Source organism: Thunnus maccoyii, chromosome 11 (assembly GCF_910596095.1).
Source record: "Thunnus maccoyii chromosome 11, fThuMac1.1, whole genome shotgun sequence".
In the NCBI taxonomy this organism is placed as follows: domain Eukaryota; kingdom Metazoa; phylum Chordata; class Actinopteri; order Scombriformes; family Scombridae; genus Thunnus; species Thunnus maccoyii.
This window is the reverse complement of record NC_056543.1, coordinates 24,771,133-24,783,602: the sequence shown is the minus strand read 5'-3', so window position 1 is coordinate 24,783,602 and position 12,470 is coordinate 24,771,133. Positions and strand designations below refer to the sequence as shown.

Sequence of the window (12,470 nt, the reverse complement as noted above, 5' to 3'; positions counted from 1 at the left end):
TTTGCATCCCTTGCCTCAAACCATACTTTCGCAGAAAAAAAAGAGAAAAAAAACAATTACCGTCCAACTGTAATGCTTGATTTAAGGGGACTCATGACATATTTTCAGAATATACAAAAAAGTCTAAATCAGGTAGTTGATAGCAAAAATAGGTTTAGTGAGACATTTTTAATCTCAGTAAAAACCAAAAAAATATTGGGTGTATTTCCCAGTCCTGTCAGTTAGCACTGATGTTTAATTAGTGCACTGGGATGAGTTGCAGAGGGAAATTCTGATGTTATCCTGCAGTGGTATGAAGCTAAACTGCTGGGCCATTTACTGTGGGCACTAAGCATAAGAGCTGACTGCCTCAGCTCTTGCGCAAATGTGATTAAAATGCCAGGAATGTCAAATATGTGACAAATTAAATCTCAGGTCTTGTTGCTTCTCTTATGAGTGTTCATGCGTTATGTGCAAAATAAATGGGCATTATTCACAATAACATACTAAAAATACCAAGTAAACACTTCATACTTGCCAACATTAGCATTTTCCGGCATGTGTTCCTGTAAAATAATAGGGCTGGGTAGCGATTCACATTTCCCGAATCAATTTGATTCCGATTCACAAGGTCCCAATTCAATATCGATTCGGTTAGGGATATTTCAGTTACAATACCGATTTTGCTTGGACATGAAAGTGATTCTCAGAGAACCAATGATGTAAATTGTGCAAGGAACCCTCTACCTGGTGCATTACTAAAAATATTGTTTATATTAAGAATTGACCCCAAAGCAGTTACATTAGTGTACTTTTTATTTAACATGAACACACCACAGAAGTCAACATAATATGGTGCAACTCTACAGACTCTACAGTCTGAGTATTGAGTGACCAGATAAGTGCTTTCTTTAGTGCAGTGTCACCAGGCAGCCAGTGTAAATAGGGTGGCTACAAACAAATGTAAACATCACTAATACCTCAGGAAAATATACACTTTGCTGTGATTACCTCACAATGCTTCTGTGCAACAGGCTTGGCGGTACCTTCAGTGGAGCAGCTCCTGCCATGTTTAGTAAGATCTGGCCTCAAGACTTCGCACAATGAAATCTCGTGGCCAGATCTTGTTAAACATGGCGGGAGCGCCTCCACTGAAGGCACCGCCAAGCCTAAGGGAAGATATCTGGATTCATTTCGGATTTAAAATCCACTGAAAAAGGCATATATTAAAAGACTGATCTCCGATTTTATGAATCGATATTGGAAAATTTAAATGAAGACCAATTTGAAACGGAAATATCAATTTTTTAAACCCAGCCCTATAAAATAAAATTGATTTCTGCCATAACCTTACCTGAGGTTCTGAGGAGCTTCTCCAAAGAGGCTACATATTTCTCTGATTTGCTTCAGGGCAGGGATCACCCATTTGTCATTGGTTCGTAGCTCCTCTATGAAGCGATCTATCCACTGGATCTTCTGTGTGTCTCTGTCCTATGGGTGAAAAGGAACAAACACTTATCAGTATTTGTAGAGTTAAAAATGGCATCCATGTGTCATTTTTCATGCCATTCCCCTCTAAACATTATGCCAACTACTCCACAAAATGTACCTGTGAGCAACTGTAATCCAATATTTTGATGTGAGCACTAAGAGCCTGGTCCATGATGTCTACAGGCACATCATCGCTGTGTGCAAGGTTCCACAGCAAGTTGAGGACCTTGTGGGCCATCACCCCATCCTTATCATCCTCAGCCAGGCGCCGGATAAGTTCCAGCAGTTTTTCACGCTGCTTCTTGCTGGCATTGGTCCAGCTTGCCTGCACAAGAGGAACAACCAAGTCCAGAGGTTAGGATAGCAGACACAACAAGTAGTTGTTGTGATGTTACACTTAAACTGTACTGTGATAAAGCCAGAACTGAATGAAACTGTATGTTGTGTACAAAAACCCTCATAATTTGTGACCTGCCTGATTATTGAGACTCTTACTCACCTTGAAACAGTCAAAAAGGTGATCAAGCTGCTCAGGTGAGAAATCCCACGCCAGCTTGGCCAGAAGGTCATGGACATTCTTCACAATGGCCTCATGCTTACCAGCCTGCAGATGTACAGACACAAAACACCCGACTGTTGGGTTAGCATAACTTTTTACTTAAGATCCCATCAGCAGAAAACTTTGTGTTTGCAGTATTTATTGCTGTTGCGTTAGCATTACAGTAAAGTAAACCATAATCCCTACTGTGTACTTTGACTGGATGTTATTTTACCAATTTACATTTTAAATCTATATATAATATTAATGTATACCTAACCAAAACATAAAATATTGAACAAAGCCAGAAGCTTAAAGCTATTTTCATCTTAAACACTTTGAGAAATTAAAGATTACAACATGTGTCCCTTCAGTATAACACAAAATAACAAGGCCACACTCTAAAATCATGTTATGTTTTATCATATCAATATTGAATCAAGTAGCAGTTCTGACGTTTTATTCTGAAGATGACGTCATCAACACAATAATACTAAAATATTTGTAGCTGCAGTGCACCTGAGCGGCCCAGATGTTGTCCAGATCCTGCATTGTAAGAGCTTTCTCTTTGATAACGAAGCGAAGGATCTTCTCCAGTTTCTCGACATACTGTGGCTGGTGCAAACTGTCCCTCAGGACAATGGACAGGATGTGGTTCTGCTGGATCCACTCCTGAGGTAGGAAAATGAGACACAATGAATGTTAGATAAAGAGAACTCTTCAATATGAAGCAGAAAGGTAAAGAACCAGACAGTTGAGCTTACCGCCATGCGCTCTGCAGTCAGCCATTCCTCCTCTTCAGGGTTATGCCGATGAGTGTAGTAGGACACACTGGAGATCACCTTGTTAACTTCATTTAGTGCATTCATTTTGCCGTTAAAAGAAGAAATTTGCAATAACCTGGTGATAAAAATACACAGTTTATTTAGTTTACATGAAATCATGTTATATGTGTATGATGAGAATTGCACTCAAAATTGAAGGTCCCCGTTTAGTCAAAATTGTGTTTTTCTTCCCTCACTTCCATTGTGCAGAATGATTTATGTACAGAGTTTGATACTAGAAGGCTGTTTTCACATTCATCTGCTGAAAAAGGAATTTTTCTCTGTGCAAGAATGATTTGTGACATCACAACTAGTTTGGAGCCAATCATGGTACAGTATGCAATTTACACAAGTGTGATGTGGAAACTTGAAGCCTCCAATGAACAAACACTGAAAATGGACTTTACAGTGAAGTAGGAGACGTCTTGTGTCCAGCCGTTACATTTTTAAATTAACAATATTTACATATTCATAGATTCTGTAGTTTTGAATGAGGGAGAAGGAGTAGATGTAAGTAATTTTAGGGACTTAAATTAGCTAATTGAACTTCAGACACAAATATTTATTCCAAGTAGAGTATTTCTAAATACTGTATCTTGAAAAATGTCTAGAGGCGATCTTTACCAAAAATCTTAATTTCATGAGAAGAATTTAATTAGGATATGATCTTTTCATACTCACCTAAGAATCATTTTTAACCTAAAAATCTCTAAATTCTTCACGGTCTCCTCCTGTCCTGGTACACGAGAAGCCAGATTCTTCAGAGACTTGATTATCATGGACAGTGCGTCGTTTTTGGCTTCATTCTTGGCCTCTTTCTTAAGCTCCTCATCTGTGAGATTCTCTAGAAACTGGGGAACCATTTCGATGACTGGAAGGAAGTACTTCTTTACCGTGTGCAATGTGAGGAACTCGTAACACTGGCCAAAAGGCCTGTAATGAAGAAAACACAAAAATCAGCTCGCACAAACTACTAAGTATATTGCTAGCCCATGATATGTTAGGGAAAGTCCGTTGACATGGTGTTGAATATTGTGCAACTTCCTTAACAGGCTTACTTGATAAGTGCAGCGATGATCTGGACGTTCAGTGCTTGGCCACTCATGAAGCGATCGTGCAACATTTGAAACCCGTTTAACGTGCCAAATTTGTTTATTAAGTCCACCAGCCAGCCCTGTAAATAGGAAATGAAGAGAGAAAAATACATTGAAGACTCAGTAATCTTTAATTTGGTAACTCAGAGCTGGATTCACAAATTCATTGTCTTAAAATTCCATTAAAAGAGATTTTAAGTGGGGTTGTAACTGGCCCTATTTTATGAAAAATCAAATTTCCAGATTTTTTTCTCCGACTAAGTTCCCAATTAAAAGCTTGAAAAAAACCATTTGAGTGCAGCATTTTCTCTTTGAGACTCATTTGAGAAGGAGATCCCAGGCTTAAAGCAGAGATATTGTGTTAGAGGGGGACAGGGAGAGATTTCAAACAACTCCTTTTTAGCTAATAAATAATCTTAAACTAATAAAATGTTTACATTCTGGTTTGATATTTAGGGATGAATGATTTCAACCCTAAAAACAAAATAAAAGTCTGACTTTGTTGCACAGTGAAGCCCTAAGTAGACCTGGGCCCCATGCCAACAGATTCAGACAGGCAAGCAGTGCTGCAGTGCTGTTCATAGTGACCCATGCCCACGCTATATTCATCACTCTTTCACTGTGAAATTCCTATGCCCTGGTGTATCCACCTTCTCTTTTACACAATCTGCTTTCTGACACAAGCACTAAGTGTCTTATTGACTTTGAGTTCCATATTTTTCATTATCAGGCTACTCCAGAGACAAATTCTCTTTGTTTCACAGGGGCCCTTCGGGTAAGACTAAAATGCCACTCTATGGATTCCGTCTAGAAGGAAAAAATAATTTAACTGTCCTCTAAACTGTCAAATAAAATAGCCTGTTTTCTGCATAGCCGCTACTGATAAGATGGTTAGAATGTACTACATGCTTATACATACTGTATATTATATTTAAAGGTAATTTGTTAAGGAATATCACAAACAATCCAAACTATTAAGGGTATATTTTCTGACATTTATATAATCAAAGAATGTAGGCAAAAATCAATAAGGTCAGTTTTACAAAAAAGTGGCCAATTGAAAGAATAAGAATGAAAAAAAGTCGAAGATCAGCCTCAAATCTTGAGGTAATTTCAAGGGTACAATTTTCATGTTTGGTTGAAAGTTGCAGTGGTTATTCACCTTAGGTGAGCGTGGGTCTGGTGGTCGGGCGGAGAGCTCATCGTCAGCCAGCTGTGCTCCAGCGGGGACGGTCTCAGAGGGCCGTGTGCCATTGTAGATGTGGAACTTGCAGTGAGGGTTGGTGGCCATGGCCAGCAGCTCCAGTAGGGGGAACCAGTCCTGAGAGAGCTTGGCCACACATAGCTCCACCAACCGGTGTGTGTTATTGATGATACACCTCTGTGAAAAAGGATATGTGTGTTGAGGAAAAGAGCAATAAATTAAACATTTAACTACGAGAGACATAGAAAGAAACAAGAGAGGATGATGAAGAGAATTTCAATTCAAACTGGAAAATGTTCTTCCTCAGGAATTAGTGAGATAGTGAGATCACATTAGGGGATAAACAACCATTTGACTTCTGTGTTTTCGCCCGTTATATACGTTCATCCATTATGGCCTGAAACCTATACATATTTTGGCTGTACCCAAATCAGAATTGAATAAGTTGAGTCTGACTGTCCAGTTTGGGTAAAGGTTTAAAATATGTATTATTGGTTCTTTTACCACTCATTTTAGATATACTTTATTTCTAAAAACACAGAATGTCATTAAAGATGCCATTTCAATAACACCCTGTACTTGGTATGAGGAGAAATACTAGATTATTCATGGCTTCTGCCCAATTACCCTGCAGTAAAGCACACCATGATAGAACAGCTGCCACAGACTTAAGTCCTAAAATAGACTACCTGTCAAGTCTCACATTTTACTTGTAAGACTTATGTTTTAGTGCCTTTACTGGCATCATGATCATTATATCACCATACAAATTTTATTGTCAGTTTACATTGAAATTCATTTTGTAATCCTTAGACAGTTCTGTTCAAGAGATTTACACACAGATTAAACATCAAACAGTCATGACAATCATACATATCACATAAATCCTCTGGATTCAGATCTCAGTTACCAGCACTACTGCTGGTTTAGCAGCAGGATAGACTGATGTATAAAAAAATTCTTCAGCCTGTTGTATTTAAAATGAGGGACTCTAAATCACCTATTAGAGGGCGGAAATTGGTACTCTCCATTTAAAACATGTGAGGAGTCAGAAGAAATACTATTAGCAAGTCTAAGCTTGCTCTTTTTGTGAGCTACTTGAAAGGAGCATGCCAGAGGTTAGCCAATAATCTTCACATCTCACTTCATCAACACGAGTAATGTGAAAACTTCACAGATCACCACACACAAATAAAAAGCATGCCTGCTAATTATGTTATTAGGAAAATGCCAATCCACTGCCCCTCCTGCACGGCCCCTGGCTAGAGATGTGCTGGTATCAAATTTCCTTGCAATGATTATTGTGGCCAAAAATATCACAGTAAGTGATATTATCACAATTATCATCAAACTTTCATGAAATACTACTATTAATGCTGCAATATATTACTTCACACCATGATTGGTTGAACAGTGAACTGGGTATTGCTGTACCCTGAAAATGAACTGACATCAAAAACACTAAAAACACCACAAACAAAAGCAGGCTGGTTGTTTTCTCTTAGATTATATACACATGTCCTGATTTGTTTTGGGTATCAATAGTTGTGAAAGAACCAAAAAAAAAAAAATCTTGCACATTGTTGATCACTTGTATTTATGATGGTTTGGTCCTCAGACTTTTACATCAGGTAAAATTCATGAATTTCATTTTGGTTCTTTCACAGTCGAAGTGTTTATCATCTGTCTATAGGACTTTCTGTAGATCAAGAACTCAAGTGTTTCCTGCTGTGTGTTAATAGTTAAAAAGCAGAATGTAAGCGCATAATAGTTATAGACAGCAGTGCAGTTTGGGCTCTTACAAGCCACTAGCCCGTCTGCACACCATCTCTGCATTACTACTAACAAACTCCTCAGCCAGAGATGAAACTGATCTGTGAGGAAGAATGTAATGTGTGCGATCTCAATGCAGCTCTCTCTCTCTCTCTCTCTCTCTCTCTCTGACTCTGTGTACACAAACTAGCTGCACTTCAATAGGTTGACTAGCTAATAGCAAGTTATGTCCTGTTAGCTAGAGCTAACCAGACAAGGAGCCTGGTTCTCTGGTCTTGCAGCAGCTGCTGTGTTTCTGTTTGATTGGTTTACTTTTGGTTTATCAAAGTAAAATTGATAATAAAGACAGTAGAGCTGGGCTGTGTTCATGGTGCTCGGTAACAATCATGGTAATGATGGTAACTGAAAGGCTTGGTGGTATTGTTACCATTTTATATAGTAGAAACAGTATATTGGCACATCTCTACTCCTGACTGGTTTACAGATCCGAAGTTATAAATTATGAGATATTACAGCATTCCAAGGCAATTTTTAGATATTTCAGTCATGTAGTTTACAAGAATCTGGTTGCTTCATAGATATTTTTTGAGTGACTAATAAGAATAATCAGAACAGCTGTGGATCATAAAACATACTTATCAGATCTGTAATATACAATCTTGTGTAATGTACTAAAATATGTTTAGATTTTATGTATTTTTTTTTAAACCTGGTCAACATTAGTTCAAGTAAGGTTGACAGGAGAAACAAAGACATTGTGCCCCCATGTGTCCTTTCCAACCTTTCTGTCTCATCCGTTTATTGTGAAAAGGTTACAGAGATCAATCTCCCTAATACAACACAACAGCCAACCTCAGCTACTTCTAACAAAAAGAGTATTGATTACTGCTGGTGTTGCCTCTTTCCTCAGCTCTAGGAAAACCAAACAGAAAACTCAATTTGCAGGCAAGACCTTGGTCTGAAAACTGCATACTTCCAATAAGATAAAGTCAAAGATGTCAAAGAATAAATAAAGCTAAGCTGACTATACTGAATCATGCCACCTGACAATAACAAATTTCTGTCAATAACACCTTTGATTCCTTCCATTTAAACCAGTAAAGATTAGTTGTTGTAATCTGTGGGAACTAGAGGCGGCGTCAAATTCCAAAAACTGTTGATCTACTGTAAATCAGGGCAATTTTCACTTTTGAAATTTAGCTTGAAGATATGTTACACACACCAGCAAGTTTTTCTTTCATAAAACTGGAAAGTTCAATTTTAAACAAAAATAAAGTATCAAAGCTAGTTTTCCAAGTAAATGTAAAGCAATAATTCAGACTCACATGAATCTCAAACTTCCAGCCACTGACTGCCTCGTCCGTCAGGATCTTTGTGAAGGAGATGGTCAGACCATCTCGGAAAAACCTCTGACATGCCTCACACTTCACATCCAGTCCTGCAAAGAAAGACATCACTCATATTATACCTTACAATTCATATAAAATGCAGGGATGTCTACAGACATCAAAGAGCTCAATTACATTAATAATTATTTTTAATAAATAACTTAAGACCAAAAACAAGGAAATGAAAGACAACTTTTTGGATTCATTAAGGTTTCAAGGATGGGTTTATCCTGGTGTGGCTTTAAAATAGGGGGGCTTCTTCTTGATGATGAACATCTGGAGTCTTACGTCAGTCTCAATACAAAATTTCATATCTGACGTACAAAATGTTGTCAAGATATTTGCGATTACTGTACTGAGTCAATTCAGTCAACATGTAATATTTACAAGCTCTGCCTATCACAGCCTAAACATGAAGCAGAGCAGTGATGCAATTTATTTAATTTCATGTCATTTATTTATGTGACTCAAGACTATGATCACATGGTATGAAGCACAAACAGAACACACAATAAAATGTTGGTGTACGGCATGGTTCAAGTACAACAAATGTTACTTAAACAAAGGAAGCATATTCTTCAAAAAAGATACCTAATTTACAAATAACTTTCGGTTCATCTGATTGTAATAAAATTCATTTAAACAGACGGACAGTTTAAATACTTTGGCAAATACTTTTCTCTATAATTCATTATGCTTACGTTCAAACAAAACATGATATTTGTTTCCTAAATGGTTGTCATTACAAAGGTTACAGATCCTCTTGTTTCTATCCAGCCCTTTATATCTTCCAATGACTTTGAGAATTCTGGTGTTGTTCACCTTAAAGTTACAAATAGCCTGTCTGTATTTATGGTTTTCATACAACAGATACTCTTCAGGTTTAAGCTCTTGTTTGAATTCTACATCCATATCACAATGTCATACTTCTGAGCTCAATTTGCCATTTTTTCATGAACTGATCTTTCAGCCTCTGTTCAACAGTTATTTTCAATCAGTTGAAGTTGCTCCCCTTCCACGGAGCCCACCATATTTCTACAGTAGCCCAGAACAGACAAACCAAACACTGGCTCTTGAGAGGGACTTTCAAGTTTTTCATGAGTTTTGCGGCCACCTTAGGTTCTCCTACATGCTTGGAAGGGGAGGATGAGGGGAGGGGTATTCAGTTGATTGCAATCCACAACCTCCCCGCTAGATATGACCACTAAATCTTAGCACTGGTCCTCTTATATAACCTCATTGCACTTAAAAATCTTTCATTAGAGTAAATTTTCAACACCAAAGGGCAAACATTTGTTGGGTCCAGTTTCTAAAATGTGAAGACTTTCTGACAGATGAAAATAAAAACAATTATTAGTTACCACCCTGCTCTCTATACTTTCAATTTCAATTTGTGATTAATCTGTGCTGCATGATGATTCATTTTGTACATTCTTACCTTTTTTACTCAGATCTATAGCAGCTTCCAAGAGGACTTCTAACTCTCCTTTTGGCAAAACTGGAACGACCCAACGAGGCCTACGAGGAAGAAACCCACATGAATCAACAGAAAACCAACACATGAATGTAAAAGGCACAGTAATGGATCATGACTACCTGCACCCTGAAGAGCCCAGTCTACCTTGCTTTCCAATACCTTCACTGTATGAGTGCAACTCTTATGGTATGTTCTTTAAGTCAATTTTAGAGGTGGCATACAAAATTGATGGATATACAAAGATGCACCCACTCAATTTAATAATTTGCACTTACCCAAAAATGTACCAATACACTTTGTGAATATACAAAGAGAGAGAAGGAGGAGATTCTGGGAGATTCGGTTTTCAAGTCGTTGAACATCAGAGTCAACAGAGAGGAATTTGCCTTTTCACTTTCACTTTACAAGAAAAGTGAAATTCACTTAAGAAGGTACTCTGTGGACTTTTCAACCACTAAGCACTGTAGAGCGATATTTTTATGAGCGGGTTCGCTTTTTGTTTGTATGTCCTCCGCTGAATTAAGAGTGATGTAGGATGCAGCCTCTGCCAGCATGCGAGTAAATACCTGTTGATCATGTCATCTAGCTTAGCTAGGTCAGTGTGGGGGAAGGCGGGCTCCTCCTCTTCCAGCTGAGGGGGCCCATCCCCCTGGCCCTGTTCATCTGGTGGGCTCACTGGAGAGTTCTCATTAGATGAGTTTGGAGATGATGTCTAGGGAGGGGGGGGAGGGAATCACAGACAATCAGAGAGTATTTCAAAAACAAATACAAAGAAGTAATCAATGATAATGTCATACATTTGACTAGAATCAACGGTTCAGAATTCCTACACATCAATAAAAAGAGACTTGTGGACATCCTGTATACGGTATATACACACACATTTAATGTCGGAAAAATATAAAAACACCTATAGAATGTAATATTCTTGAAACACCGGCACAATGTAATGTAATAGAAATTATACTTTCCAGATTGTTTGATATAGGACACACTGGAACACTAACACAGTATCAATACACCTGAGTATGAATACACAAATCGACTCAACAACCCCAAAAATAGCCAAACAAGGTTTGTATTGCACTAATGTGTACCAAAGCAGCAGAGTGAGAGAGCGAGAAAGAAGAGTTAACAATGCAACAAGCTGTTTTACGTTGGCCTACATGTGCGCCCTAACGTTACATCTGCACTCCAACCGCTGTAACAGTGAAATCTGTGTAGGTAACAAAAATATACTGCGGCCATTTCACAATTAATTGGTAGAAAACCACCTATCACTGAGCTAAACAGTTTTCCAGCTCAGTTTGTTTTGTACCCAGTTCTGGTTGAAAGGTTGAGTTTTATGGTGAGAAAATACACCAAATGTACATGTTTCCAGTATTGTATATTAGTCTTTCACTTTTCAACACTGAAGTCAAGAAATCCCCTCCTATCCACACTCACTAGAGCAGTGGTTCTCAACCTTTTTTGGGTACTGGACACCCCTGCATATTTTGTATTTTGAGCAGTCCCCCCCCCCCCCCCCCCCCCCCCGCTTTATTTTGAGGAGTCCACCACCACACACACACACACACACACACACAACACAGGCAACGTCCAGGTTGAGCAATGTTCCTAACAACCTTTTTTTTTCCCTCTGTGACAGTACAGAGTCAAGACAGCATATGCCGCGTTCACGTCGGAGTTACTGTAATTATGAGTTTCCAACTTGTAAATGGAATTCACATCAACCTCCAAGTTGTAATTATAACTGGGAAACTGGGATTCTTCTGAAAGCTCCAATATATCCTACTTGGCACTTAATATGGAAGCGCCTGAAAACCAAGCAAACATGGACGTCTCACATCCGCCAAAGTCTGTCATTTAATGCAATTACATCCAAATTTAATTGGATATAATGTAATTTTGCCAATGCGCGGTATTTTAAACCCTCATACAACAACTTAGTTATCATACAACCTTCCTGAGTTTTCAGATGATGTGAATGCTCACAAGTCCTTAATATGGTGATCTTTCCGACCCTTCCCAACCATCCGACATAGCATGAACACGGCATTAAAACCCACTGACTAAGCCAGGAAATAAAAATAACATTTAGATAAAGAAACGACATAGCAGCAACTAACAGTATGTCATGGCGTTTCTAAGGCTGTGTTTAGACTGTCTTGAGCTCTGCGTGAAAAAACGCAGCCGTCTTATTCATTTGAATGGGGGCAGCTCACTGACAGTTTTCAACCAACCACATCATTTTAAAGGTGTGAAGTAATGCTGAAATAACAGCAAAGCAACCATTTTTTAAGAAATAACAGCTTTGCCTGTTAGCTGGCTGACACTCACTGTTGTTACAAATGTGTTAACCTCGTTCTTTACTGATAAAGTTTCTGGCATCAGTAACCAGTTCTCTGAGCCTGTCCAACTCAGTCTGCCACTGCCAGCTAAGAGGGCCTCACCCTTCTCATTCTCCCCTCTGACCAAGGAGGAACTCTCCAAACTTCTGCTGGACTCTCATCCCACCACCTGTCCACTGGACCCCATACCATCCTACCTCCTACAGACCACTTCCCCCGCTCTTAACCCCACAGTCACACACATCAACTCCTCGGTTACAGTGGGTGTGTTCCCCACTGAATTTAAGCAAGCCCGGGTCACGCTGCTGCTCAAAAAAAAAAAAAAAAAAAAAAAACTTACACTCAACCCAG

The 12,470-nt window shown here is 38.7% G+C and overlaps 1 protein-coding gene across 7 annotated transcripts in view; it reads right to left on the bottom strand.

The window, feature by feature from the left end:
• Nucleotides 1-12,470, bottom strand: part of usp9 (ubiquitin specific peptidase 9) — a 47,910-nt gene that overhangs the window by 26,279 nt on the left and 9,161 nt on the right. For all 7 annotated transcript variants that reach the window (XM_042425670.1, XM_042425673.1, XM_042425674.1 and 4 more), the window contains exons 3-13: nucleotides 10,335-10,480; nucleotides 9,730-9,809; nucleotides 8,229-8,341; nucleotides 5,089-5,307; nucleotides 3,891-4,006; nucleotides 3,514-3,765; nucleotides 2,773-2,908; nucleotides 2,528-2,680; nucleotides 1,970-2,074; nucleotides 1,589-1,795; nucleotides 1,334-1,470 (exon numbers count right to left, since the gene is read on the bottom strand). In XM_042425670.1, the coding sequence (XP_042281604.1) occupies nucleotides 1,334-1,470; nucleotides 1,589-1,795; nucleotides 1,970-2,074; nucleotides 2,528-2,680; nucleotides 2,773-2,908; nucleotides 3,514-3,765; nucleotides 3,891-4,006; nucleotides 5,089-5,307; nucleotides 8,229-8,341; nucleotides 9,730-9,809; nucleotides 10,335-10,480 (1,664 nt within the window). The remainder of the gene's footprint in view (nucleotides 1-1,333; nucleotides 1,471-1,588; nucleotides 1,796-1,969; nucleotides 2,075-2,527; nucleotides 2,681-2,772; nucleotides 2,909-3,513; nucleotides 3,766-3,890; nucleotides 4,007-5,088; nucleotides 5,308-8,228; nucleotides 8,342-9,729; nucleotides 9,810-10,334; nucleotides 10,481-12,470) is intronic.